Here is a 24,165-nt window from a genome sequence, read left to right on the forward strand (position 1 = left end):
GGCCCGGCCCGGCCCGGCCCGGGCGCCGCCCGCCTCAGCGCCGGCCTCTCCCGCAGGAACCTGCTGGTGAACCTGGGGCTCTTCGCCGCCGGCGTCTGGGTGGCCCGAAACCTCACGGACATCGACCTCATGGCGCCCCAGCCCGGCGCCTAGCGGCCGCGGTGAGTGCGGCCCCGAGCGCGCCCTAGCGCCGGCACAACTAGGGATTGCGGAGTCGGGTTTGTACGAGCCCGAGCTGCCGCGCGCTGGTTTAATTCGCTAGGCTAGAAACAGCATTGCCTAACTCTGTGTCATTGCAGCCCCAGGAAGGAAGCGCGCCTCTGAGGCAGAAGAGCTTGCCCTCCCTGTAAACGGCGAGCAGAAGAGATGCGTTTAGCTGTCAGAGTGCCAGTACCCTCGCGGGGTATCACCTGCTCTTGTTTGCTGTAGAGCTGCTACTCACACTTCAAAGCTGTTACTCTAGGAGCAATGACTAAGGGTGAAAAGACTTTTGAGTGTGAGGGGGAGAATTTATGTTAAAGTCATCCTACAAGGTACAACGGGAAGAGTTTTCTCATGAATGTGAAGCCCTTGTGCATGGAATTTTCTGTACTGCCATCTCACTGTTTACTTAAACATTAAAGCGTGGGGAATAATGACATAACTCACTGGAATTTTATTTTTTAATAAGAAACTTCAGCTTACAAAAACAAAGTGTAAAAAGAGTAAAGATTTACAAAAATCATAAAAACATGATTTATATTTCACACCCAAAAGAGAAAGGAACAAGTCCAGTCCTGGGTTGTAAGCAGGACACATAGGCTATTTACTCAAAGGAAAACCAAAACTGTAAAAAGCCCTAGGTAAACTCTAACCACCAGAAACTTACACGGGTAATGTTTGGACAAGATAAAGCTGGTAGGCTGACTGTAAAGGAATTATAGCTGGATGTGGGAAGAAGCCATTTGGTGTTGCATAGCATTTTAGTGCCTTGGACTGAAATTACAACATGCCAGAATCAACTTAATAGTCCAGCTGTCAGTGATGAAGCTGTTCAAGGGACAGTGAAAGCACTACGTGAGGCTGACATGGGAGGAGTGTCTTTTAACCTAATCCGATATGTTCTACTACAGCTCCCAGAAGATGCTACTCCTAGCACAGAATAACTTCCCAGCCCTGAGCATTATGGCAGTATGACTGCAGCATGGCTTCAGATTCTTTGGACAGTTATGCACAGGTTTTTAAGATTAAGACATTCTTCTGAAGTAGCACTGCCTACATATGTTGTGACTTAGAACTGCCCCCTCACCTGAACAAAGGAGAAACTTATTTCATTACTGAGCGGGAGACCAATTTAAAGAATGCTGTTTTCCAAACAGGTATTTTAATATCCTATAAAGAAATTCTGAAGTACGAGTAGTTCAAGTCATGCAGAGACACTTTCTGCAGGAAAAGGGGATTAACTATAATATGTCTTAATGTTCCAATTAATCTTAGTTTTGATTTAGAACACACTAATCTCCTCCTGAGGCCTGGGGTCAGGCGGGGGGCAGTTCATGCAGTTAAGTACATAAGGCGGCCATAGGTGACTTATTGGATGTTGTCTTAACAAACCTTGACTAAAATAAAAGCTGCTGAACCTGTGATTAGGAGCAGTGCTTCAAGTGCATTTGCACTAAGCTATGAGACAGCTGGACAGATTGCCAGAAACATTCAGTAATTAATTGGATTCTCTCTTGTCACTTGCTGCTGCCTAGGAGTGTCCTTGAAGCAAAGGCAGTCTCATTTGTGAGCACAGCATGGCATACATCAGCTTAAGTTGTTAGTGACGTAAGTAGCAGAAACGCGAAACAGAAACTAGAGGCTGTTCTGACTTAAAGCCCTCACAGAAGTCACTGAAAAAATCAGGAAACCTGGCCAAGCTACAGCTTGGATCCTCACTCACAAAGCAAAGCAGAATGCTACTGTTGTTTTCACAAGGGCTGCAGGGGATTTCATGCTGAAGGAAAACTCTTCGTGTTCTGCCCAGCCTCTACCAACAGTGTCCTTCCAACAATCTCAACTTAGAGCAGGATTAACTTTTTAAAGTGCTGAAGATTAGCTTTAATTTTGCTCTAACTCAAGACAACAGTGACGCTTCCAAGGCATTAACAGAAGCAGGGTCTTCCTCTGCAGCAATCTACCAAAGCCTGTCACACTGCAAGGGAGCTTGTCTAGGCAACACTCCCCTCAGAGGAGCTATTTTAACAATCCTGAGCATTTAAAGTAAGTTTGTTTTATGGAAACAGGAAAGGCAAGCTTGTTTAAAAAAAAAAAAAAAGTTTTACTGGAAACAAACTTACCCACTTGTTCTTTTCCTATAAACTACTTGCTTAGGTAAACATACAGAAGGCTGTGGCTTAAAGAATTTGTGACTGCTAAACCAAAGCTGAGGTGGGAGGAAAATGGAACCTCATTCTGTTTTAAATGGGCTCTAGACTGCCAGAGGCAAGTTACTGTAGTCAGCATGTCTGATAAACTACTTGTTTACATGTGGGAATCTGTGGTTCACCTTGCAGCAGTAAGCACAGGTGCCTAAAGGGCCAGGCCAAGTAACTTCATTTAATAAGTCTTCGGAGAGTGAAGATGACACTTGCTAAGGAATGTCATTCCTACATCAGAGGTATTGAGTTACGCAGACCAAACATCACAGCAATTGTGCAAAAGAAAAGGAGCCACATGGGTGTTCATCCTAGTTTGTCAGCCTCAAATTCCACTCAAGAGTGCATCAAGAGCCTACGGCAGCATTACTCATCTGCACACCTCGAGTTTGCCCATGCTGTAATACATTCCTAAGCCTCGTCTATCCACAAATGCTGCACGGATTTCATTTTACTAACACAACTGTAACAGTACAAATTATCCCCAAAGTACAGATATGGTTATATAAAGAAATAAGGCTAGCCTAAGTGGGCACTTAGCTCTGCCCGTGTTGAAGGAATGTGCGTTCCTCTTGAGCAGGAGCAACATTCAAAAGCTGCGCATTCCCATAAAGAGACACTCATACAGAAAGTGGCTGTAAAGCAGAAGAATGAGATAATCTAGTTAAACAGAGGCTTTCACTACCCGTTTCCACAATGTTCTAGTTTGACAAGTTTAGGATCCAGCACCTACTGTTTAGTATGGAAAAATCCAATTCCTTCCTGCTACCTCTATTGGAAGTATGTTGCCAAGACTGAAAAATACAGATCAAATTTACGTAAAGTCACCAACTGTATCCTTCCTTTCTCACTTCTAGTTATACAAAGCATTTACAGTGACATTGTGGGCTTTAAGTAGGTAGCTCCTTTTTTAAAAACTTGACAGTTTTGTATACTGTTCCTTAGGAACCGTAATATTTAATGGAAAAGCACCATTCATTTTGCCAGTATGCAATTACTGATCAGAGAAGTTTTTGCCCCAAAACCACGAGAAGCTTGCTGCTAATGAGACTGCATTTGGATTTTGTCATCTGTCTCTGCCTGCAAAATATGCAATCCTCCAATACACGAAGTCAAATGCTTCCTGTGTTTCCTAAATTTAGATCACAGCTTATTGCTGTGGTCGGCTTGGCTTTGTTAAGTGGTTGTTTCATTCTTCCTCATTCCCTATTCCCAACCTGTACAAAATCAGTAGTATGGCAGTTCAAGAACCACCCTAAAGATACAGCAGTTTGCTGCAACTGCAATGCATTCTGTATCATGCACAAGCTTCAAAACAATAAATAGTTAACAGTGGTTAAAGTCAGTTTTGGGCCCATTGGGCTGGTCATTCTTTTTTCCCTTCTGGAAATGTACATTGCAAACAATGCATTTTTAAGAAGACTTGTTTAAGAACTCTTTCCAAAATATTTTGGCCCACCATACAAAGTCATCCTTAAAACAAGCAGAACCCTTACACTCACTCACTCACACACAATAAAATAAGCACAATGGAAGGAGTGGCCTAAAGGCATACCCCTAAAAATCAACTAAGACAAATAATCACAAGTTGGTACAAGTAACTAACATATGTAGCTTTTGATCATTTGAACAGTGCTGCGGTTGTACAAATTTAAAAGCTTGCTAGAATGCTTCACATTCCCATCTGCAATAAACAAGGTATCAATATTAATGTAATAGACGCCAAAAAACCCACTTGATTGAGGTTTTAGATTCCCACAGGCAATACATTCCCTACCTAAGTCCTTCCTATCTGATCTCAAACCAGTTGAAGGGATTAGAGACACACAAAAAAAAGCAGTGTTCAGAGCAGGTGTTTGGATTTTACACCTCCCTCTTGAGGCAGAGACGCTTAGCCACCTTAGCAGTTGTACCTGTTTCATACTAAATTTATGCAGGCATTACCATGGCATGTTTTTGCTTACACATGTGGAAGTATTTGCTACATTGCTAAGCTGAAATCTGTGAAAACACAACCATGGTAAAGGGAACGATATTTTTTACTTCATAAATCAGCAATTATCATTAGATTTATACCAGAAGGTCCTTTCCAAAGCTACAGCTACTCTACCAGAAACCCCACTGGAGTTTTTATTCCTTGCTCTATGCAGGCTTATTGTATATAAGGTACATGCTTTGACAGACATCACTTTACTGATGTGACTGGAGGGGGCCTGAGTGACATAAGAAAATCTAAGAAGCCAAATCCAATCTGCCTTTGAACAAATTGTTACTTGAATTATTACAAATACAGAGATTTCAAATATGTAACACTAAAATATTATCTTCTGAGCTTGCTGGTAAACTTTTAAATTCACACACAGATATGAAATGTAAAAATGTCAGTGATACCGAGAGTTCTTATGAAAACACACAGGTCTGTGGCTTCAGTCATGACAGGGGAATTCAAGACTTTTCCCAAACATTTCTGTCCCATGCAAAAATGTAACTGGATACAAGGCACCAAATCTAGGGGATCATAAAAAATTAATTCACAAAGCTGTATTGGAAAGTATACTAATGTCCGCCTCTTCTCTCTTCCTTATGTAGTTTTCATTCTGCAAAGTATACAGTCAGCTTCTGTAGCTTATCCTGGGGTAATCTGGAAACAGCCAAAAGTTTCACTGGTCTCTTCTCTCTCACTGGGATGTAATTAAACATATTTAGGCCCAGGGGTTTCACAATCGATTAAAAGAGTTTCTAAATTACCACCAAGACAATATTTATGCTAGAAGCCTTGCCTTCTAAAAGCAAAAATAACTTCTGATAGTGAGTCCATAGGACACACTTAATGCTTTTACCATTTCCAATTGTATTCCTACACTCAAAAAATGTCTGGAGTGGATTTCAGGGTGGAACTGCCACCCAGCAAAGTTTGACGTCAAGCACTTAGTATGTATTATTCCACTTCCTGCCTCACACTGAGGACTCCAAAGTCAGACCGAGAATTGCTCCAGTTAGAACGGGGGTGGTGGTGGTGGTGGGAGAACAGCACACGCTACCAAACTAGTTTTTTTCAGTGCTTTGCAGAGAAACCATTTTTGCAGTATGCATAGTTTAACTTGGGAACGTAGGCAGTAAAGGGGTAACACAAAGGTAAATACATGTAACTAAATTGCTAGGGGAGTAATGTTGGCTAAAATATTTTCCAACTACTACAGCAGATGATCATACTGGCCATGAGTTTATACATTAATATTCTTCAATTTTAAAGAAAATTGAGTAAAGTCAGTTTAATAATGAGTTGAACAGAATAAGGACATGTTGAGCACAGCTCTTTACCAAAAGCTGCATGTTCCTGAACTCAAGAGTCTGTCAAGTGTACAGTAACTTCCTACACCTTTAGAAAACAACCTGCAAATGCCAAGAACCTAACACTTGTTCTAAGTAGCTCTCAAAGCAAGTGACTCCCCATCACAGGACCAGACTCCCAGCACAGAAGAGAACGAACAGTGGTGAAAGTGTGGTGCGCTGTTCTCATGGTATTAGATTAGCATTAGTAGCTGCTCCAGAACCCTGCAAGTTTGGTTATGCATGGTACAACAGGGACCTTTTGCAAATAGTTTAGTCAAGTCAAGTCAAGGTACTGAGCAAACTTGTTTAAGTTTGTTGCTTTTTTTTTTTTTTTTTTTTTTTTAAAGGGGTATTTAGTCTGTTTTAACATTCCTTAACTGAGAAGTTGCAGCTATATATGCAGAAACAAATTCTACTCTCAGTTGCATCAAATTAAGGTTCTGATCTTGCAGACATCTCACAGCCACAACTCAGTTGCAAATGGAAATCCACACTTACATCCAAGTTACATCATCTGCTTATGCAGTTGCAGAAGCAGTGCCTAAGTCTGCAATTATTCTAAATATGTGTCAGTGTATTAGAAGGATTTGAAGCTATAATACCAAAGGAGAGAGAAAGTTTACTTTATAGGCTACCCTTTTTCAGGCATTCACTTAGGTGGGCTTCATTGAAATTGCAAGTAGTATATTCATCTTACTAACTTGAGGTAAACTTCCAATCAGAATTTCTGGCAAACAAGACACTATAAAACAGTGTACACCACGGAGGGAACATTGGGCTGTGCTTATATAAAGAAGCCTGCAGTAGACAAATATAAACCAAACAGCATAAAAAATGCTATACGCTATCGCTTCCAAATAAAAGCTAAATATTACAAAAATCTCACAGTGTTGGAAAAAGCAAGTTTACTTTGAAGTATAATTAATTCCTTCCCTATCAGGGCAATCATTTTTCTGACTGCAGTATCTCCACATCTCAGCACAACTAGGCTAATGTCACATGGAGAGGCCACTAATGTCAAAAGATGTCAACAGCAAATGCTACAAAATCTGCTTGGGAAATCAGATGCACCAGTGGCTAACAGTACACTCTCAGCTCCCCATTCCCCTCTGCAACCTACTCAATTCAAAGTGACAACTGTATTACTACCTGAATTCAAATGTTAATGCAAAACACTCAGTCAAAAGATGAGCATTCATAGTGAAGAGTCTCAGCTTACTGAAGTAATAACTAATGCTGCATTAAGTTTGCCTCTATATCATGTTTTTATACAAATGGGGCTAGCATGGCTAAGAGATTCAGAAGGTGAACACACCATTTGGTAGACAGAGCAAACCACAACCATCATTTAGAAAAACACAATCCTCTTAAAGGGTGGATACGCCTGGAAGGACAGATGGGAAAGACACCAGTTTTCCCTTCCACTCAGAGATTACTAAAAAGGCATTGTTAAACACTGTTTTTCTTTTAATTTTCCTTTTGAGACCTGTAGTCTTCACAAAGCAAGTGCGCTTGTAAGTATCTGATAATCACAAGTGCTTGATTTTGATCTTTCATGAATGTCAACTTCTGCCTGCGCTGAACCCGAATAAGCTTCACCTGCACTCAGTGGAGTCATGCTTCCTTTTACTGGATTTTAACTTGGCCTGTTGCGTTTTTATTATTCTGGCTTATTATTCTGATTCTGTGCAACCAGAAAATAAAACTACCTAGTAAATACACAGATACACAGACATTCATAGGAAATCCTTTCAGATCCTGCTACATTTAGAAAAATAAAACCAAAACTTGTCATCACTTCCCATAAGACTGTTTCAAACTGTCTTGTCTCTAAAAATAAGAGTATATGATTTCAAAATTATATTTAATTGCCAAAAAGATTGCCAAAGTTTTTGTAGGCTCAAAAAGCAGCATGTCACTCAGACATACAGGAAATATGAAACTTTTTTCAGACAGAGGACACCTAGTATGACACTGTGCTCTAAGAAAGCAAAAGATTGTTATTTGCTGCACTCCTCTCTGCACGGCTGAAGTGATTAACAGCAGCCAGAGAAGACAGCCTGATTTGCCCATATGACAGAAAATTAAAAGTTGCAGTAGTGGCAGTGGAAAGAGAGGAATAGTATTTGGGAAACTTACCTCTTCACCCCTCCAACAATAATGTAGGGTTGTCAGTTTATGTCTGATGGGTAAATGCTGACAAGAATAAAAGGAGAAGGGGGAGGGGAGAGAAATAATTTCAGAACTTCTCTACCTGAAAAGTGAATCAAAATTTTTGAAGAACTTCATACTTTTACACGGTTTCATCTTCAACCATTTAAAAAATCCCATCAAGACTGGAAGAGGCCATGTCTCTTTGCAGTCACGTATTCTGATTTGATTAAAATATGAAATGTGAACAACTAAACTTCAAAATATAAAAACATCTAAGATGCAATTATAGACTGAGAATTCATTCTTTATACATGGTCAGCTTGGTCCCTATGTTTCTCATTTGATTCTAAAAACATTAGTAATAATACAGATTTTTCTTTTTGTAGCCTTCCAAACTCAATATGGAACTTCAGAATTAAACTGGATTTGTTCCCTCAGTAGAGATAAAGACCTCACAGGCTAAATTCTATTCACTACATCTGTGCAACCTCACTGCCTTCAGTCAGTTTGGGCCACATGTGACACTGGAGTTAAGGAGCATTTGTATTTGTACAGAAGCAGGAACAGAATCCAGCTCTGTCTCCCACTGCTGTGGTATTACTTCCACCCTATTCACCTGAGGAAAACAGGCCACACTTGTAAAAGTGCTAGTTTGTCAGTACAAGTTGCCTCCATACCAACTGCCTCTACTATCAGAGCTGTGCAAGCCAGGGCTCAGACTTCATTACAGCCCTGATGTGCAAAGCTATGCCAGTAGAAGCCTGCAGTATAGGCTTTGTTTCTACTGCCTCTGTAAACAGATATGACTCTGAACACACACAAGTACATGCCTGTCTTATCACAGGGTATTTTTTTTTAAGCATACTTTCTCCAGAGTAGGACTGTTTTTAAATAACATTCCAAGAGAATTTAGTTGCCAATTCAGTTCAGCCTAAGGAATAAATCAGCAAGTGTGCACACAGAGCCAGTAACACCGAGAAAAAGAACTGCTGACAAAGATTGCCAGTCATGGGTTTGCCCTCAACTGCTGGCAAAGAAACTGGTATCACAGAGACAGCTGAGGTCTCGGGGAACATTTTCTCTGGTAGAAGAACATTAAAGATTTCTCCAGCAAGAATGGCTTGTAGAACAACCAACTCCATCTATTCAATATACGCTGGAAACCATTCAAATAAATACCTGGGGAGAGACTGTGTGATTCAAACCCTGGAAGTCTGATTGACAAACAGAATGACAGTTAAAGGGGAGGGTACTATACCTGTTCCTTCTGGAGGTTTATCAGCATTACTAGGTGCTGAAGGATTTGGGAAGTCAGTTGAATGCTTCTGTTTCCCGGTTGCGCTCATTGTTACATGCCCTAATCAATTCCTTTTTGATAAAAAATTAAGAATACTAAGCATCAAATTTTCTCTTTTTGTTTTGTAGGAACAATTTAACACCTTTAAAAACAAGATTCTGATTACAATCTTATGTCACAGAACTGCACAGCTTGATAAGACTTTTCCAGACCCTGGGTGGCAAACATCATGATCTGATCCATTCCTGCAGCAAGTCTTTTTTCCTATAGAGGAAAGATGTGAACACCCATAGTTTTAAAAAACTGAGACTGTTGATTGAGATATAGTGCTTCCCGTCATGGAAACGTCAGTCTTCTGTCCTTATCGCTGTTTTTGGATGGCACCTGAGCTTGGAGTTGTTTTTCTGAGATTCCTGCTTTGCCCTGTACTGTTCTTTGCGTGTAAAAAAGAATGTAGGCCTGGGTTTTGCACACCTCCTCCACACTACATACATTCAGTTTGGAGTCATTGCAGTGGACCCAAAAACCTAGGAATCAAAGTGAGAAAGAGGACATCAGTAAGGGAGACATCATTCCTTCTGACTGTATTTTGGAACTCTTTATAGGAGCCATCCACAGAGAAACAGGGTTATGCAGGAGAAAAGGCATCTTTACCTTTTCCTCATAAATACTTTGGAAAGGAGTTTCTAATAAGAAAAACATTATACCATTTCTGTGCTGTTAACACAGTTTAGAAATATGAAATCACAGTTCAACCAATTGTATATTTTGGCACAAAAATTTCACTAATACAATAAAAATTTCCTGGAGATAGCCAATTTGTACCCCTTTCTCCATAAGTTAGAAGGTAGAATTGATACTAATTCAGCTGCAGAAAGAGACTGCTGGAAATTCGTAAAAACCCTGCGGATGTTATTCATGAATAGTCCCTGTCCAGTTTCAAAACACTTTCTGTTTATCTCATCAGCCCAAAGATGCTGAGAAAAGACACCCAGCTGGAGCAGCCCCACAGAGTTACATAGTGTAAGAAAATGAAGCATTCATGCTGTTAACAACAAGCAATAAAAGGCATCCCGAAGGGCTACAAAGCAAAGAGCAGCAATCTGTGGTCCTTGTGCAAAAAAAGAAAACATGCTACTAGCAACACATTTTGGGAAACCAACTACTGAGTATCAGGAAACTTGATCACGAACAACTTTGATTGTAAAGCTCTACAGCGCACTACATCTACGGAACAAAGTACAAGCTGCTTGAGTTTGTTTCCCCCGGAATAAGGCACACGCACCTCCCTCCGTGTTGTAGCAATATGCTGTGTAGTGTCCTGAGCCAAACCCTTTCCCGTGATGCATCACCACAGCGGAGAGGTCATAGACAAAGGTCTCTTTGTCAAGAGAGGAGATAGAGTCCCTGCAGCAGTAAGGTTCCATGTTTAATACCTGGTCAAAGAGGACATGGACCCCAATCTTCTCACGGTGATTGCGTTCAGACCACCTGCAAACACAAGTGCATGAATCAGGCTCGGGATTCCTCTTCTTGACAGTGATAAAGGGCTGCGGAAGCGCACGAACGGGAGGCGCAGAAACCTAGCCACTGCTGAGCAACTCTGAAGAGCCTTCACTGCTAGGATCAGATAAGCACTACATGCATTTTTCCTTCTACTTTTACTCTAACATCCACTTCAGTTATATTTTGCATAAAATAGATACTATTACTGATGCCCTGAGGTATTTGTTGTGGTAGTTAGGATATTTTTGAGATTTGTAACAGCCAAACACAAAGAAAGCCAGACACCTATTGTGACAGTCAAACAACATTTAAAATACTCAATTATATAAACTTCCCACATCTCACAATTGCTAGCACTAACCATTTTAGAAACTTCTCAAAATATTTACAACTTCTTCTGCTACATTTTATTCAATAGGTAAATGCACAATATTGGTTATTTAAACTATCCAACAACCTCTTCACTCAACAGATCAGATCATCCTTCTCACAGCCACTGTTTCAAGTTATCTGCAAACTTAGACAGAGGTTACTGGGCATGATTCAAAGGAATTAGCATTAATCTTTACAACTTGTTTTATTGTGTGTGTATTAGAAAATGCACTAGGAACAGCCTGCTGATTTTAATTTAAATGCTACCCTGAGAAGGTATCAACACGTCTGGTTTGGGTAAAATGTTTATACACATGCACCTCCCACACTAATCAGTTGTTTCCAAAAAACCCATCAGTAACACAATTGCTAGACATCATGCAAGGCATCCCACTCACCTGAATCGTTTAAGGTGCAGTCGGAGGACCTGAGGTAGTCTGTAAATCATTAACTGTTTTCTAGCTTCACTCAGAACAAGAGGTTTAGGAGAAGACTTTCGTCGTTTGCCTAGCAAAAGAAAAGGATACCAGGCAGAGAATGTTAGATTGTAGATAATTTGCTGGGGGTGGGGGGGGAAGGGAGGGAACATCAGGAACCCTTTTTTCTCTTCCAGTAGCAATAGTCCAGTTCACTGTAAGATGCACGCATAGGATGGAGACAGAAGTAAACACTATTTATGCATTCCTTCACAGAGGAGGAATTTCTTGGTCAGGAACAACTGGCTTAAAAATACCTAAACTTTTTCATTTTTGTGATGCTTATGAACGCACCATCAGTTATCTGCTTCAAGCTGCTCCTGCTGACATTTCTGCTCTGAGAAACACAATAGAAATAGTAATAGAGGACTTGGGCCAAAGACTTCTAGGGTTGTAGCAGTTTCAACAGAAAAACCAGCAGCACACAAATAATACTATTTGACATCATATTACTTTAGAAGGTATGATCCATTTATTATACCACTACCATAAAGCTTGTACTAGCAAGCTTTACTAGCTCAAGAACATTAATACAAGTCAGAGGAAAATGCCTCCAGCAAGGTTCCAACTCTAGAAGTTCTGCCGCCCAAGAAAGAAAAGCAACAGCTAAGCAGAAACTGGAAAAGAGGAAAAAAGGTTCCTCTTCCCAGTGAAAGCCTATTGCGCTTTCCAAAGCAGTAACATATGATTATATCATGAGGAAGACGAGTGGTTTTCAGAGTTCCCAATAAGAAATGGACCTGTTAATTACATTTCTGCACCTTACTGCACCAGTTGGGAACAGATGGGTTGCTCCTCCTCTATCATGTCTGATTAGCAGTGCCCCATAGTTTTTGGCACCTACAAGCAGGCTACTTGCTTTTCCATAAGATTTTTTATCTGGTTAATGTCTCCTTAGCTATGTAACTCTGAAGTAACTGTTAAAATTCAGGCTTTCATCAACCACCATAGAAAACAGAGTTAAGATGAAAGTTGCACTGAGTCATATTGATACTTTGCAAACATCATCTGTGAATAACAATCTGTTCAAACCATATTTGGTTTTCCTTCAAGGACTTCCACAAGTTAACGGCTATTTCCTAGCGTTTTGGGAAGACATGTGGTAACAGATTCATTGTAAGCTGATAAACACAGTTCTACATGTATTTGTTATTTCAGCTGTACTGGTTGCAATATAAGTCAAATCATTGGAGTTTCCTGCCAAATGGGCAAATATTTGCCATAAATACCTGCACGAAACAATTTCAAATTCAGTGGAGTTAGCAACCTATCTGCACGATTATACAGAAGGCTGAGGTTTTTTCAGAAATATAATGACCTTATAATTAGACCTACTAAAAGAAAGCAGAAGTCATCTTCTAGCTGAACATAGCAAAACACATGTATTCACATAACTGCTAATACATTGATGTGGGACTAACGACAGTTCATCGCTTCCTGACAAAATTCCTGAAAATTCCCTATAGAAACTCTAACCTGGCAGCAGACCTTGAGAACTATGCCTTTGTGGCTTCTGGTTAAAGGAATCAATCAAGAATAGGCAGCACAAAGCATATAGATGACTCATTAAACATGCACAAAGAGTTTGAGAAAACTGTCCTCTTCTTATCATATAGAAGTTGAATAGCTTTCCCACTATACAGCAGAGATGAGCAAAGCATAATGGAAAAGGTTTCTTCTCTTGTCTCTAAACCAAACACCCCTCAGCCCAAATTCTTACTGCAGTTGCCTCTCCCCCTAAAAACACAAACAGGGGGAGCAGTTCTAAACTAGCTCATATTAAATCCTTAGCAAATCATGCTGCTGAATGGCAGAGATGATAAAAGAATGAAATAATTCCAAACTGGTGCCTGAAGGAGCAGAAGCTATCAACAGGAAGAAACAAAACAGCATAATCAGTGAGGAAAAACAGTTTTCATAGATTCATAGGTCACAATACTAGTTTTTAGACACACAAAAGGTACATTGGAAGCCTCTCATTCAGAAAAACAGAGTGTGCTTCTAACCTGCAAAGACAGGAGCAGCATCTGACTTACTGTTGCATTGGTCGCATGCATATATCCTCCCTTCCAGAGCTTCAGTTTCCGTGAACTTGGCCAACATTTCTGTCAGCATGCACTCTGCCTGGTTAACAGGGACAATCCCTTTCTCAATAGAATGATAGCGCTCCGGAAATTCCAGGGAAAGATCCCAAAAGGGCTCAACGGTGTTGGATTTGTAGTTGCATGTTATACAGGTGACCTGGAAATGAAATGTTTACACACAAATGAAGTTATGTACACGTTTACCTCCAGACAGACATTTACATTCACATCCAAATTAACAAATCCGTGCCCAAAAGGCAGTGCAGTTTCATGGACATAAAAATGGTCTAGCAGTCAAGAGAAGCACTGCTTATTTCCAGTCTGAAAGCTAAGTCTGTCCTGAGCAAATAAAGTAAACTTCCTTCTCAGTGCTCCACCAGAGACAATATTCACCTTTATGGGATTCACTTCCTCAGCTGAAGAACATTACAGGTATACTACTACTTCAGTTGGCTAACACACACTTTGGAACAGCCTTCTAATATAAAGAATACACATGAGCATTTATCATGCAATTTTCTTTCCCTAGTTTCTCTACTTCGCTTGCATATTTGAAAGTGCTACCTATAGATCCTTAACTTTTTCATCAGCTAACTGTATAATTATTATTAGTGAATAGAGCACAAAAGGAGAAATTAGAAATGCCCTTGTTTTCTCATGTCATCCCAAAGACAGTAGAAGAGTTTTAAATTAAACTCAGAGGCAGCAGATGGGAGCATTAAGAGGTAACAAAAAACAGAAAGCAAGTTATTTATACTATATCATAGCAGTGGATAAATTATATTGATTCACAATTTTCTGAGTTGTTAACAGAGATCTACCACTGAATCTAAAACACTGACCTTAGCCACAGCATATCATCTTCCACAGTCAAGAGACACAACTGAACAAAGAGCATTTAGTTAAGTGCACAAGAAGTTAATGTAATGTATAAATAATTCAAGAGAACCATGAATTTAGTCATTTCTTCCCTGAAAAGCCAGAAGTTTTATCCTGAAAAATACACTTTGTAATCTTTAAAATGCACATTAGTTCTTATGAAAGGTAAGCTCGGTAAGACCAGCACTGAGAAAGATGATATAAATCTAATGAGAATGCAGATATTATATCCTTGTGATTTGATCCTGCAAACTGTCAAGCATCTCAAGTTATGCACACACACTTTTCTCTTGGAAAGCAAAAGTAGTTGAGGGCTTTCAGAGACTCACTGCACTCTCAGGATCAGATTTTGGGGGAAAAAGATGTTTCAGACAAGGGAACAGCACAAAACTAAGAAACCAAGCAGTGCGAGAGGGCTGACACTTTCAACCCCTACAGAAACATATGTTAAACATGCTCAGTGTCTCAAGATGCCTTTAAAATGTCTTGAAAAAAAAAGTCACAGTTAGTTTGTGTTATAAAGAATAAAATTATTGCCTTCTCTGTCCTTCATCATATTCCTTCTAGCCAGGGAAACAAAACCAGAAAAGACCAAACAGAATACAAAGACACTTTATAAATCCTGTAACAACTTAAAACTAAAGGCCTAGAACTTCTTTACTGGTGCAGATCTCATCCTGCAGTAGCAAAAGTCAGTTAAATTTATGGTACCATTAGACATGTGACAAGTACTGAAAATGCTGACAACCCCCACAGCAATCTAACTGATTTCATTCTCAGGAGGCACTCCTAAAAAATTCCTTTCACATATCCAGCACTTCCTCAAGAAACAGCCTTTGCTTCTTGGTGCTGAAAGGGTCAAATGATTTCTGTGGAAAACCAGGTTCATACCTGACTGAGTAGCTGCCCATGAAAAATGGTGTTCACCACCTTCAGGACCTGCTTCGTGAGCTTCCTTTGTGAGAAAGGGATGAGGATCCTGTGTTTTGTTCCTTCCGACTCCAGCTCCTGCTGCACTTTGTCCAATAACTCACATAGGAATTCCTGAGCGTCCTGCTGATCGTAACCTCGAAATGCTGGGATCAGACTCCACACAGAGTGCAGCATGGCAAATGGGGACACGAGCGCCCACTTGCCAGACCACATCACTCTGAAGAGGGTGTGCAATTCATGGCAGAGGGAGATGTGCTTTGAACTTGGTTCCTTGGGTTGTATTAGTTCTAAACTCCTGCTTATTGAGGAGCCACCATTTAAGCCAGCTGGCAAGCTGTGTGCGCCATATGAGCCTACTTTATCAGTCTTTCCTGACTCATTAGCAGCAGATCCATTTGCCAATTTGCCAGGCATCCTAGACTTCCCATTCACAGTTTTGGCTAAGAGTTCTTCTGTTTCACAGAGATCAAGTGTCAGAAAACATTCTCTAAATTTCTGGAGGTGACTTAGCACTTGCAGAATAGAATTCATATAACATGTGTTTCCCAGGTTCCTTAGACCCGTCACCCCGGGAGTCATCAGAGGCTTACGCCGTATGGAATAAAATTGTTTGAATCTGCTGCTCTGTATTCGCCTTGAGGTAGGGGAAGTGGTTGCCACTTCTCTGAATTTCCTTGGAATCAAGTTCTCTCTGTGCACATGAGACAGCAACCTTGCACTCTTCCTTGGAGGGGTGTTTGCTAACTCCTCCAGAAGTTGTCTTTTCATCTCCTGCCGCCGCTGCCTAGCTGCTTCCTTCTTTTTCTCCAACTCTTCCATTTGTTTCTTTTGTTCTAATTTTAGCTGGCCTCTGGAGCTCTTACCAAACCAGGTCCGCAGCGCTTTTGTGAGCAAAGATTGGCGCCTGTGCCAGAGAGCCGTAAGCATCTGAGGCTGTCCCTGAGGGGTCCTTTGATGGCTGCACATGTCCTCTCCAAAAGCCATTGATCGCAATGTCCTACCACTTCTTGTTGATGGATCATGTTTTTGACTCCTAATTGCCAACAGAGAACTTCTTAGCAATTTCAGATCTCCCTCTGGGTTATCATTCAAGACATAATCTTCACAAAGGTAACAAAAGACATAAAGATCATTAACTTCCATTGCCAATGGATGTCTGGTTTCTTCAAAGTGTTTAAGTGCATGTTCTTCAATGTACCTCCCACAGGCTACATGGGAGCATTTCAGACAAGCCCAGATAGATTCTGTCGTCTGGCAGTCCACACAGCGCCACTTCTGGGGGTTCAGGATAGAATGGTCCTGGGCGAGTCGTAGTCGCCCAACATGTTTGCATCTATCCATGTCTTACAGAAGTCTTCGCTGCTTTGACCTTGGAAGGTAAAAGGGGGAGGGAGGGGGGAAAGAGAGCTCTTAGAGCCATTAAACATATTCAAAATGATCTCTCTTGTGCCAAAGGTAAAGACCTATAAAGATATAGATGTCACATCTTGTCAATTCCAACTGCAGTACTTCTTCCACTATTATTTGTGTGTACATTTTTTCTAAAAAGCAGTTTTTAGTACCATTGAAAGATAATGGTTTGACAAGCTCTGCAGACTAAAACTGTCTGTCTGCCTCCTAAAGACAGCCCAGACAGCTGCCAGAGAGCCTCACCCAACCTGGATGACTTGCCTCACAGAGAAGAGATTAATTCAGCCCACATACCCATTTGATCTTTAGCTGCCCTCCTGAAGTTGTTACATACAAAATGAATTTGGAATTGGAATGCATGCCATCAGGAACTAGATTGAAGCTACCAACTTTTCACAGAAGCCACAAACATGTCAGATAATTGTAATAATCAGAACTAGTCTATATGCAATCTGCAAGTCCACAGGCTCCGCATTCTACTCCAGAACTCTCCAATTTCCCACACACTCACAAAAATTTTAATGTTTAAAAAAGTCAATTGGAAAAAAATGAAATGCATAATACCATGTAATGTCCGTATTCTTGCAAAATGTGTGCATGTTTGCATGAATGCATACATAAACATGAAACATAATTGATTTACTGAATTTTTTATATTGTGACTGAAGAAAAATCAAAGCAGACACCAGAATTCTAAAGCGCAAAAAGCTTTCACTTTGTATCCAATGTCCACGTTTCATAAATGACACTCAGTTGTGCAAAGAGCACAATTAAAACAACATTCCTCATGCCAGCAATGTAGTTTCTTTTGTACATTCCTTCCAATTTTCTGATACAGCTGAAAAAGTCGAGGGCACAGAAATAGCACCCAGATTCATTCACTCACACGCGCTACTCACTGAGTCATGCTTAAACATTCCTTCCTTCGCAACGTAATGTCCAGGGCTTGGAACATCCCCATTTCAGCCAAAGGAGTCTTGGCAGTTCTTCGAGAATTTAATTACTACTTAAATCTTCATTGTAAGGCAGCACAGCTTCAAAGCCCTAGAGAGAGAATATTCTTGTGATGCACATAAACACACTAAGAAACCTAGCATGGTTGCTTTTGAACAAGATTAATGCCCGCAGTGTAAGAGCTTCCACAGCAAAAACATTTATTACAGAGAACAGAATTAGCTGGAAACCAAAACATGACTGCACCTAAGAATCCCAATAGTTGGATGTAAAGAAAAAATCAAATGAAAGAGACACTCCAGAATTTCATTTTTCTGCTTTCATTCTCTGATAATCTATAAATCTACTGATCACACATAGCCTTTTCATCGCAAGTCTTTTGTAGTGGATGACCCACCATATGGCAGAGAGAAAAAATATGAGAAAAAAAAAAATGAGTAAAAACGTGCACATCCTGTGATCACTTCAATTTTGGCTGCTTCGGTAACTTGGTGAGAGAAGGCAGAAGAGGGGAAAAAAAAAATCTGTCCTGAATTAAACTTCATTTCTAAATGTTTTTTCAAACAATAAAAAAGTGAAGAAATGAATAGTTTTCAAGTGTGGACTGCAACAAAATAAGAACTACAGAGGAAAAAAGAAGGAAAAATCTGTATTTTGCCAACAGCAGAAAAAAATGTAAAAATGTAACTGTTGTAACAATCCAAGAAAAGATTAATTTAATTTGTGCATATATGACTTCAATACTTCAATATAATACAATGCAGTGATAGGAGGGACAGCAGTAATACGCAAAGTGGTTACAGATGTCACAGATCTGGCGTATAGAACATGTAGTTAAAGAAAACACTTCATGAAGGGCAGAGTTTAACATAGCTAAGGAAATACCATGCTTTCTCAAAGCTTTAAGATAAGCATTGAACAGTTGACTATAAAGGCTATAGAGAAAACATATCTGACCAAGCTACCAAAACACTTTTTTAGTTGTCCTAAAATTATGCAAATATACTTTAATTATTTTTCCCTCAGTGACACTGCTGCTAAAAATGGAACCTGTTAAATAAAAACAAACAAAAATCAAGCCTTTTCTATTCTTTAACTCTCCTTTCTTTTAGATTAAAGCAGAAAAAGCGGCCTCTTCAGAATTCATTTCAATATTGTGATTCTGCAATATCTAAATATTTTTTTCTTTTTTATTTGAAACAATTCTGAAATTTGCTAGACCTCTCATTTGGACTATGTTCATTCATTTGCAAATCCTATAACCTGGAGAGGCACTTTTAGAAATCCCCAAATAAACAAAGGACAGATTGAGTCCCTCCTTTTGAGTTGGAAACATTCCTCCCTACCTTTCTCCCACCTTCCTCTCTGACCTTTATCTCCCCCTTCTTTATTTTTCTGCTCAAGTCTTGATGCAAAATTGTGGAATAATCCTGTCTAGTCTTAGTGAGACCAAGTGGCATAGATTCCAGCTTGAAAGAGTATAGACACTATGGTAACATTGACAGCCTTCATTTACATAAAAGAATACTAATTATGTTGTATCATCAACATCTGTGATTCTGCTCACTGCCATATGCGACAGTGTCGGGAATTTAACCCTTGAGTCTCACCAGCGTATCCAAGATAGGTGCCATGTTACAAAAAATAGGCCTTATAAATACTATTTTCTACGGTCTGATTAAATAGCTGCCAAGTGCAGTCACTCACCAGTTCTGCAAGGTCTCAGGACAGTGCATTTTCAAAAAGCACTGAATTTATCCTCAATTTCCAAGAAAGAAAAAGAAAAAAAAAGAAACAATGCTGGTATGTTGCTAGCTTCAGCTGGGTAACAGGCTACAAGGAAATCAATCACACACCAGATACAGTGCGTTAAAGAATGATGTTTAACAATGGAGTAGGCTGTCAGTATATAAATTATAAGCTTTTTGTCTACTGCATTTGCTTTTCCTGTGTGGGCCAGCAAGATTTCCTGTTTAAAAAAAAGGAAAATAATTTTAACAACTTTGGTCAGTTAACAAAGCAGCTTTGTTACACCTCAACTCAGTTACTCACAGTACAAAAGCATCTTTGATACTGCACATAATATTTCCCACCTGTTTCTCTTTAGGTATCTATGGATACTTCCCTTACAAACCTAAGCCCTATGAATAAATATCAAATACCTTAGGCTGCTCTGCAAGTTAGAAATAAGCAACGTCACTTAACTCAAACCACTTAAATCATACACCTTTTCAACTTCCTCCTTCTGAAATCGTCCTCAAATAAGATCTCTTACTTTTCACCAGTGTGGTTTTAATGTCAAAACTAAGAAGGAAGAGCAGCTTGCATACACCTGCAAGCCAGCCAAGCATCTGTATTGCTCACTACAACATTTTGTGGGTTAGGTTTCCATGCATCTGCCTAGGGTGCAATCTGGGCTTCAGCCACACATCACTTAAGAACCTCTCCTTACATTAAAGATGCATGTTACTTACTCACTTATTCTTGATCCCTTCCATGAAAATTAAAATTAACACTCTAGTATTGTGCAACACATGTACAAATGCAGCTGGAGCGTCTGCAGGTTCAGCCCTGCCTTCACAGGCAAACAGATTACTAAATCAGTGAGAGACACATACACACAATTAGAGAACAAAATTTGTTCCTGTTTTACGTAGGTAAACAAATAGTTGGCCATGACCTACTACAAAGAATAAAAACAACACTAACAGGAGAAATTAAAAAGCTATGATTAAAGGAATACACAAACATGAGTCAGAAGCTGTAAACAGTCGCACAAGGGAGAAAACTTGCAGAGATTACAGAGCTGGAAATATTTAGGACATTGCAACAACCGAACACAAATTTAAGTGGTGAATGTTTAAGTTTAAGATGAGCTACATGCAACAGGAGAGTTTAACAGCAGAGAATTAACCCCTTACATTTTAAGGACAGAAACAAACAAAAAGAACTTCCATGTTTGCAATTACTCTGTGTGTGTGTTTACATATACATATGTATATGCATATACACACACACATATATATACACACACGTGTGTTTATATATAGATGCTATATGTGCAATTACAGTTGGGTTTATTTGTTGGTTACACTTTTTTTGATAGATATTTCTTAAAATGAGATCTATCCATGTGGCTGTGTTTTCCTATCTGCTTGGACTTCTTTTCCAGATAAGAGGTAAGGGAAAGAAAATGAGAGGAGAATGAATAACTTAATTGCTCTGCATGGAGAAAAAATACCAGAAGTGTTGAGTTGCATTCCAATACAACAGCAGATGCATTAAAACAAAACTATAGGAAATAAAACGAAAAGCATGAATGCTAGCTTAGCCAACTCTTCACGGACTACGAGTAATGTTCTACAGATAATTTGAAAAATTCCCACCTTGCAAATCTCTTTTACTATTTGCACACCGAGTCAAATCCTACTTTCCTTAACTGTATGACTCATAATCCTGAAATAAACTTATGGCACAATTCTATGACAACTCCAAGAATCAAATACAGCAGAAAATTTGGCTCTTGATTCTAAAAGAGTTTTATCTTAAAACACATGACTTTATTATGTTCCTTTGTACCATTGTTACACATTTGGAAACTGAATAAAGACATCTGTTCAGAACTGTTGACATTAGCTACTTTATTTTTCTAAATAAACATGCATGAAATGAAAATAAAAGTTTGAGGATCAGGAAAGGTACTAGATTTTTAGCCTGGAAACTAGATTTATCTTTCCTTTGTCCGAGAGTTGGTTCGAGAACAAATAAGGTTCGGGGATGTTGACACAAAATCCTTTAGTTGCAATCTGGAAATCATCTTTAAAGACAGGTAGGAACCTCAGGCTGAATGAACCTTTCATTCATTCATTCCTCTCCTAGGAGTGGCAAAAGTGAAACATAGCAGCATTTCAATTGTCCATTGGGAATTGGCATCACATTAAATACAACACTTCTGTTATTTATTTATTTATTTATTTATTTATTTATTATTTTCCCCGGAGTGTTTTAAAACCAAATGAGAAATATTTCTTTAGATATTCTTGGTTTCCATCTTGGTTTCTATACATCCTACACAAATATACTACATTTGGTCAAGTAGATTTAAAAATCTTGGATGCGAAAAAACAAACATGTCCCAACTCCTCCCCCCAAAACAAAACAATTTTCTACATGCAACCTTAGTTTTACAGTAGAATTTATAGTCTGTTGCAAATACCTAAGGATGCCGATAAGGGGATATCAGAGAGAAAACAGATCTAAGAATTGCATGCATGTACTCAAAAACATTGTTCATCTGATTATTTTCACCTACCCATTTGTGAGCAACCAATCATTCAACCAGATTTCTAATGAAAACACATAATCTGAGCTGATCAGTGTAACACACGTTCATATTTGGTTACTTGTGAAAATCTCAATTACAGCTTGTTCACACCTTGAAGAACAACAAATACACTATGAGGGTAACTTTTGTCACCATCCTCTACAAAATGTAATGGTGCAGTACATGCTTCCTCTCTTGGGGAAAAAGGCGCAAGGACGCTTTCTGTTTTAACTCTGCTGAACAGAATACATAGTTCTATTTTCTCATTCATAGGAATGAGAGTGAGGAAGCATGGCCTGAAAGGGCCAGGTTCCTCCGGGTAACAGTAGTCATTTCACAGTGGAAATTGCTCTAGACTCTTTCTTTTAGACTTCTTTTGCTTTAGATGGATTGTAAACCACCATCTGCCATAATCATTTATATTTACCTTGAACATTATGGTGTGAGCAGTGTAATTTGTGCTTCATCTTTTATTCTGCCCACCTTGTTTTAAATTATTCAATTAACAAATAATTTAGGATAGTAATGGATGACAACTGAATGGGTTAAACAAAATATTGAACTAACCTGTGGTGGTACAACAAACAAGATCAGATAGCTATATACCCAGAAGACAGAGGAAAAAAAAATCCAAATTGCAACATTCACGTTCCTCTGCCAGCAAGACTTCCCTGTTGTTAGTCAGAGTAAAATTCATACCCTGTATTTGGTTCTAAAGTCAGTAGTAGTCATCACAACTTTTCAAATGGGAACACTTGTGTAACTGATATTCTGCTAGAGAAAAGGAAGGCTACACAAACAAACAAGGATCACAATCACATCACCCGTGCAAACATCATCTGCCCTTAAAGTCACTGCACTATACACAACTATGAACTCAATAACTGGGCAAGTGGCTACTCACTTCAGAAAATACAAAATAAGCTCTCTTCCAGCTTATCTTTCTCCAAAGCACAATCAGTTGGACAGGGCAGAGATGGGTTTCTCCCTTCACTCTTCTAGTTAAATCCTGCTGATTTTAGACTTTCAAATGCATTTCTAAAAAAAGTAACAACAGCCCTAGAGATATTTAAAATTATACTGAAAGCATATTTGCTCAAAAACTGCCAGCTTTATATCCTAGAATTAACTTGATAGTACGTCATCTTGGACAGACGGAATCCAAGAATTACAGGCAAATTAACAGGACAAAGGAAAAAAAAAAAGAAAGAAAATGCACTAGTTGCACATGGTTAGGAATACAGTGATTCTTTGAAATGGTAAGCAAAGCAAGGAATTAAATAGCTGCTGTGAATAAGTGAATAAACCACATCTTAAAAGGTAGACAAATAAGGGCTCTGACTAGTGCCCCCCCGAGTCTTTAGCTGTGAGAGCAAAAGTGGTCACAGATCTCACCTTGCTCCTGCCCAGCCCACTCCTCTGCCAAGTGGAACACACACGTATCCCTGGAAGTTGGCCAATGCCTCACAAGAGTCACGAGCTCAAAAATTTTAAGCTGGTTTCAGCCTTTCAGTACAGACTCTGCAGGAGCCCGCTGGCCCAACACACACCACTGCGCATTCAACAAACTGTTCAAGTTCAAACCTATAATCATAAGGGAGCTCAACCAAAATGTGACTGTACCGCCAACTTTCACAATGAGTTCTCTTTTATTAACTCCTTTAAGTTAATTATAGTTATGTCAATGTTAAACTGTTTCTGAGAGTTCATACAGTGCTGTAAAAATTTGCTCTAGGCTCCAACCCAGCGTTCTGGGAATCAATTTTCAAAGAAATATTCAATCGTTGCCAAAAAAAGCCCACTTAGAAGTATGGGGTTTGAAAAACTCCTATTTACTGCACCAGCATTCTAGGTGGAAGTAAATGCTACTTCTGCAGGACTTAGTCCTTTCTGTGAATCACCTTAGGGAAGCTAAAGTTGACGGATGTTAGTACGTAATCTGATTTTTCAATACAAACGAAAAGCACAAACACCACAATGTAATGAATACAGTTAACTTCAAACATTTCACACTCCACAACAGAAAGAACAAAGCTCCAGCGGG

The 24,165-nt window shown here is 39.4% G+C and overlaps 1 protein-coding gene across 4 annotated transcripts in view; it reads right to left on the reverse strand.

Moving 5' to 3' along the window:
- Positions 1 to 648: 648 nt before the first annotated feature.
- USP49 (ubiquitin specific peptidase 49) overlaps positions 649 to 24,165 on the reverse strand; it is a 37,173-nt gene continuing 13,656 nt past the window's right edge. For 2 of the 4 annotated variants that reach the window (XM_085310638.1, XM_085310639.1), the window contains exons 2-7: positions 17,743 to 17,887; positions 15,392 to 16,802; positions 13,574 to 13,778; positions 11,460 to 11,568; positions 10,469 to 10,674; positions 649 to 9,710 (exon numbers count right to left, since the gene is read on the reverse strand). In XM_085310638.1, the coding sequence (XP_085166764.1) occupies positions 9,520 to 9,710; positions 10,469 to 10,674; positions 11,460 to 11,568; positions 13,574 to 13,778; positions 15,392 to 16,774 (2,094 nt within the window). In that variant the 5' untranslated portion in view covers positions 16,775 to 16,802; positions 17,743 to 17,887 and the 3' untranslated portion in view covers positions 649 to 9,519. The remainder of the gene's footprint in view (positions 9,711 to 10,468; positions 10,675 to 11,459; positions 11,569 to 13,573; positions 13,779 to 15,391; positions 16,803 to 17,742; positions 17,888 to 24,165) is intronic. The other 2 variants (XR_014896533.1, XM_085310640.1) reach the window with 2 other exon arrangements.

Source organism: Rhea americana, unplaced genomic scaffold (assembly GCF_003343005.1).
Source record: "Rhea americana isolate MKP2758 unplaced genomic scaffold, rheAme1 scaffold_321, whole genome shotgun sequence".
Classification (NCBI taxonomy): Eukaryota; Metazoa; Chordata; class Aves; order Rheiformes; family Rheidae; genus Rhea; species Rhea americana.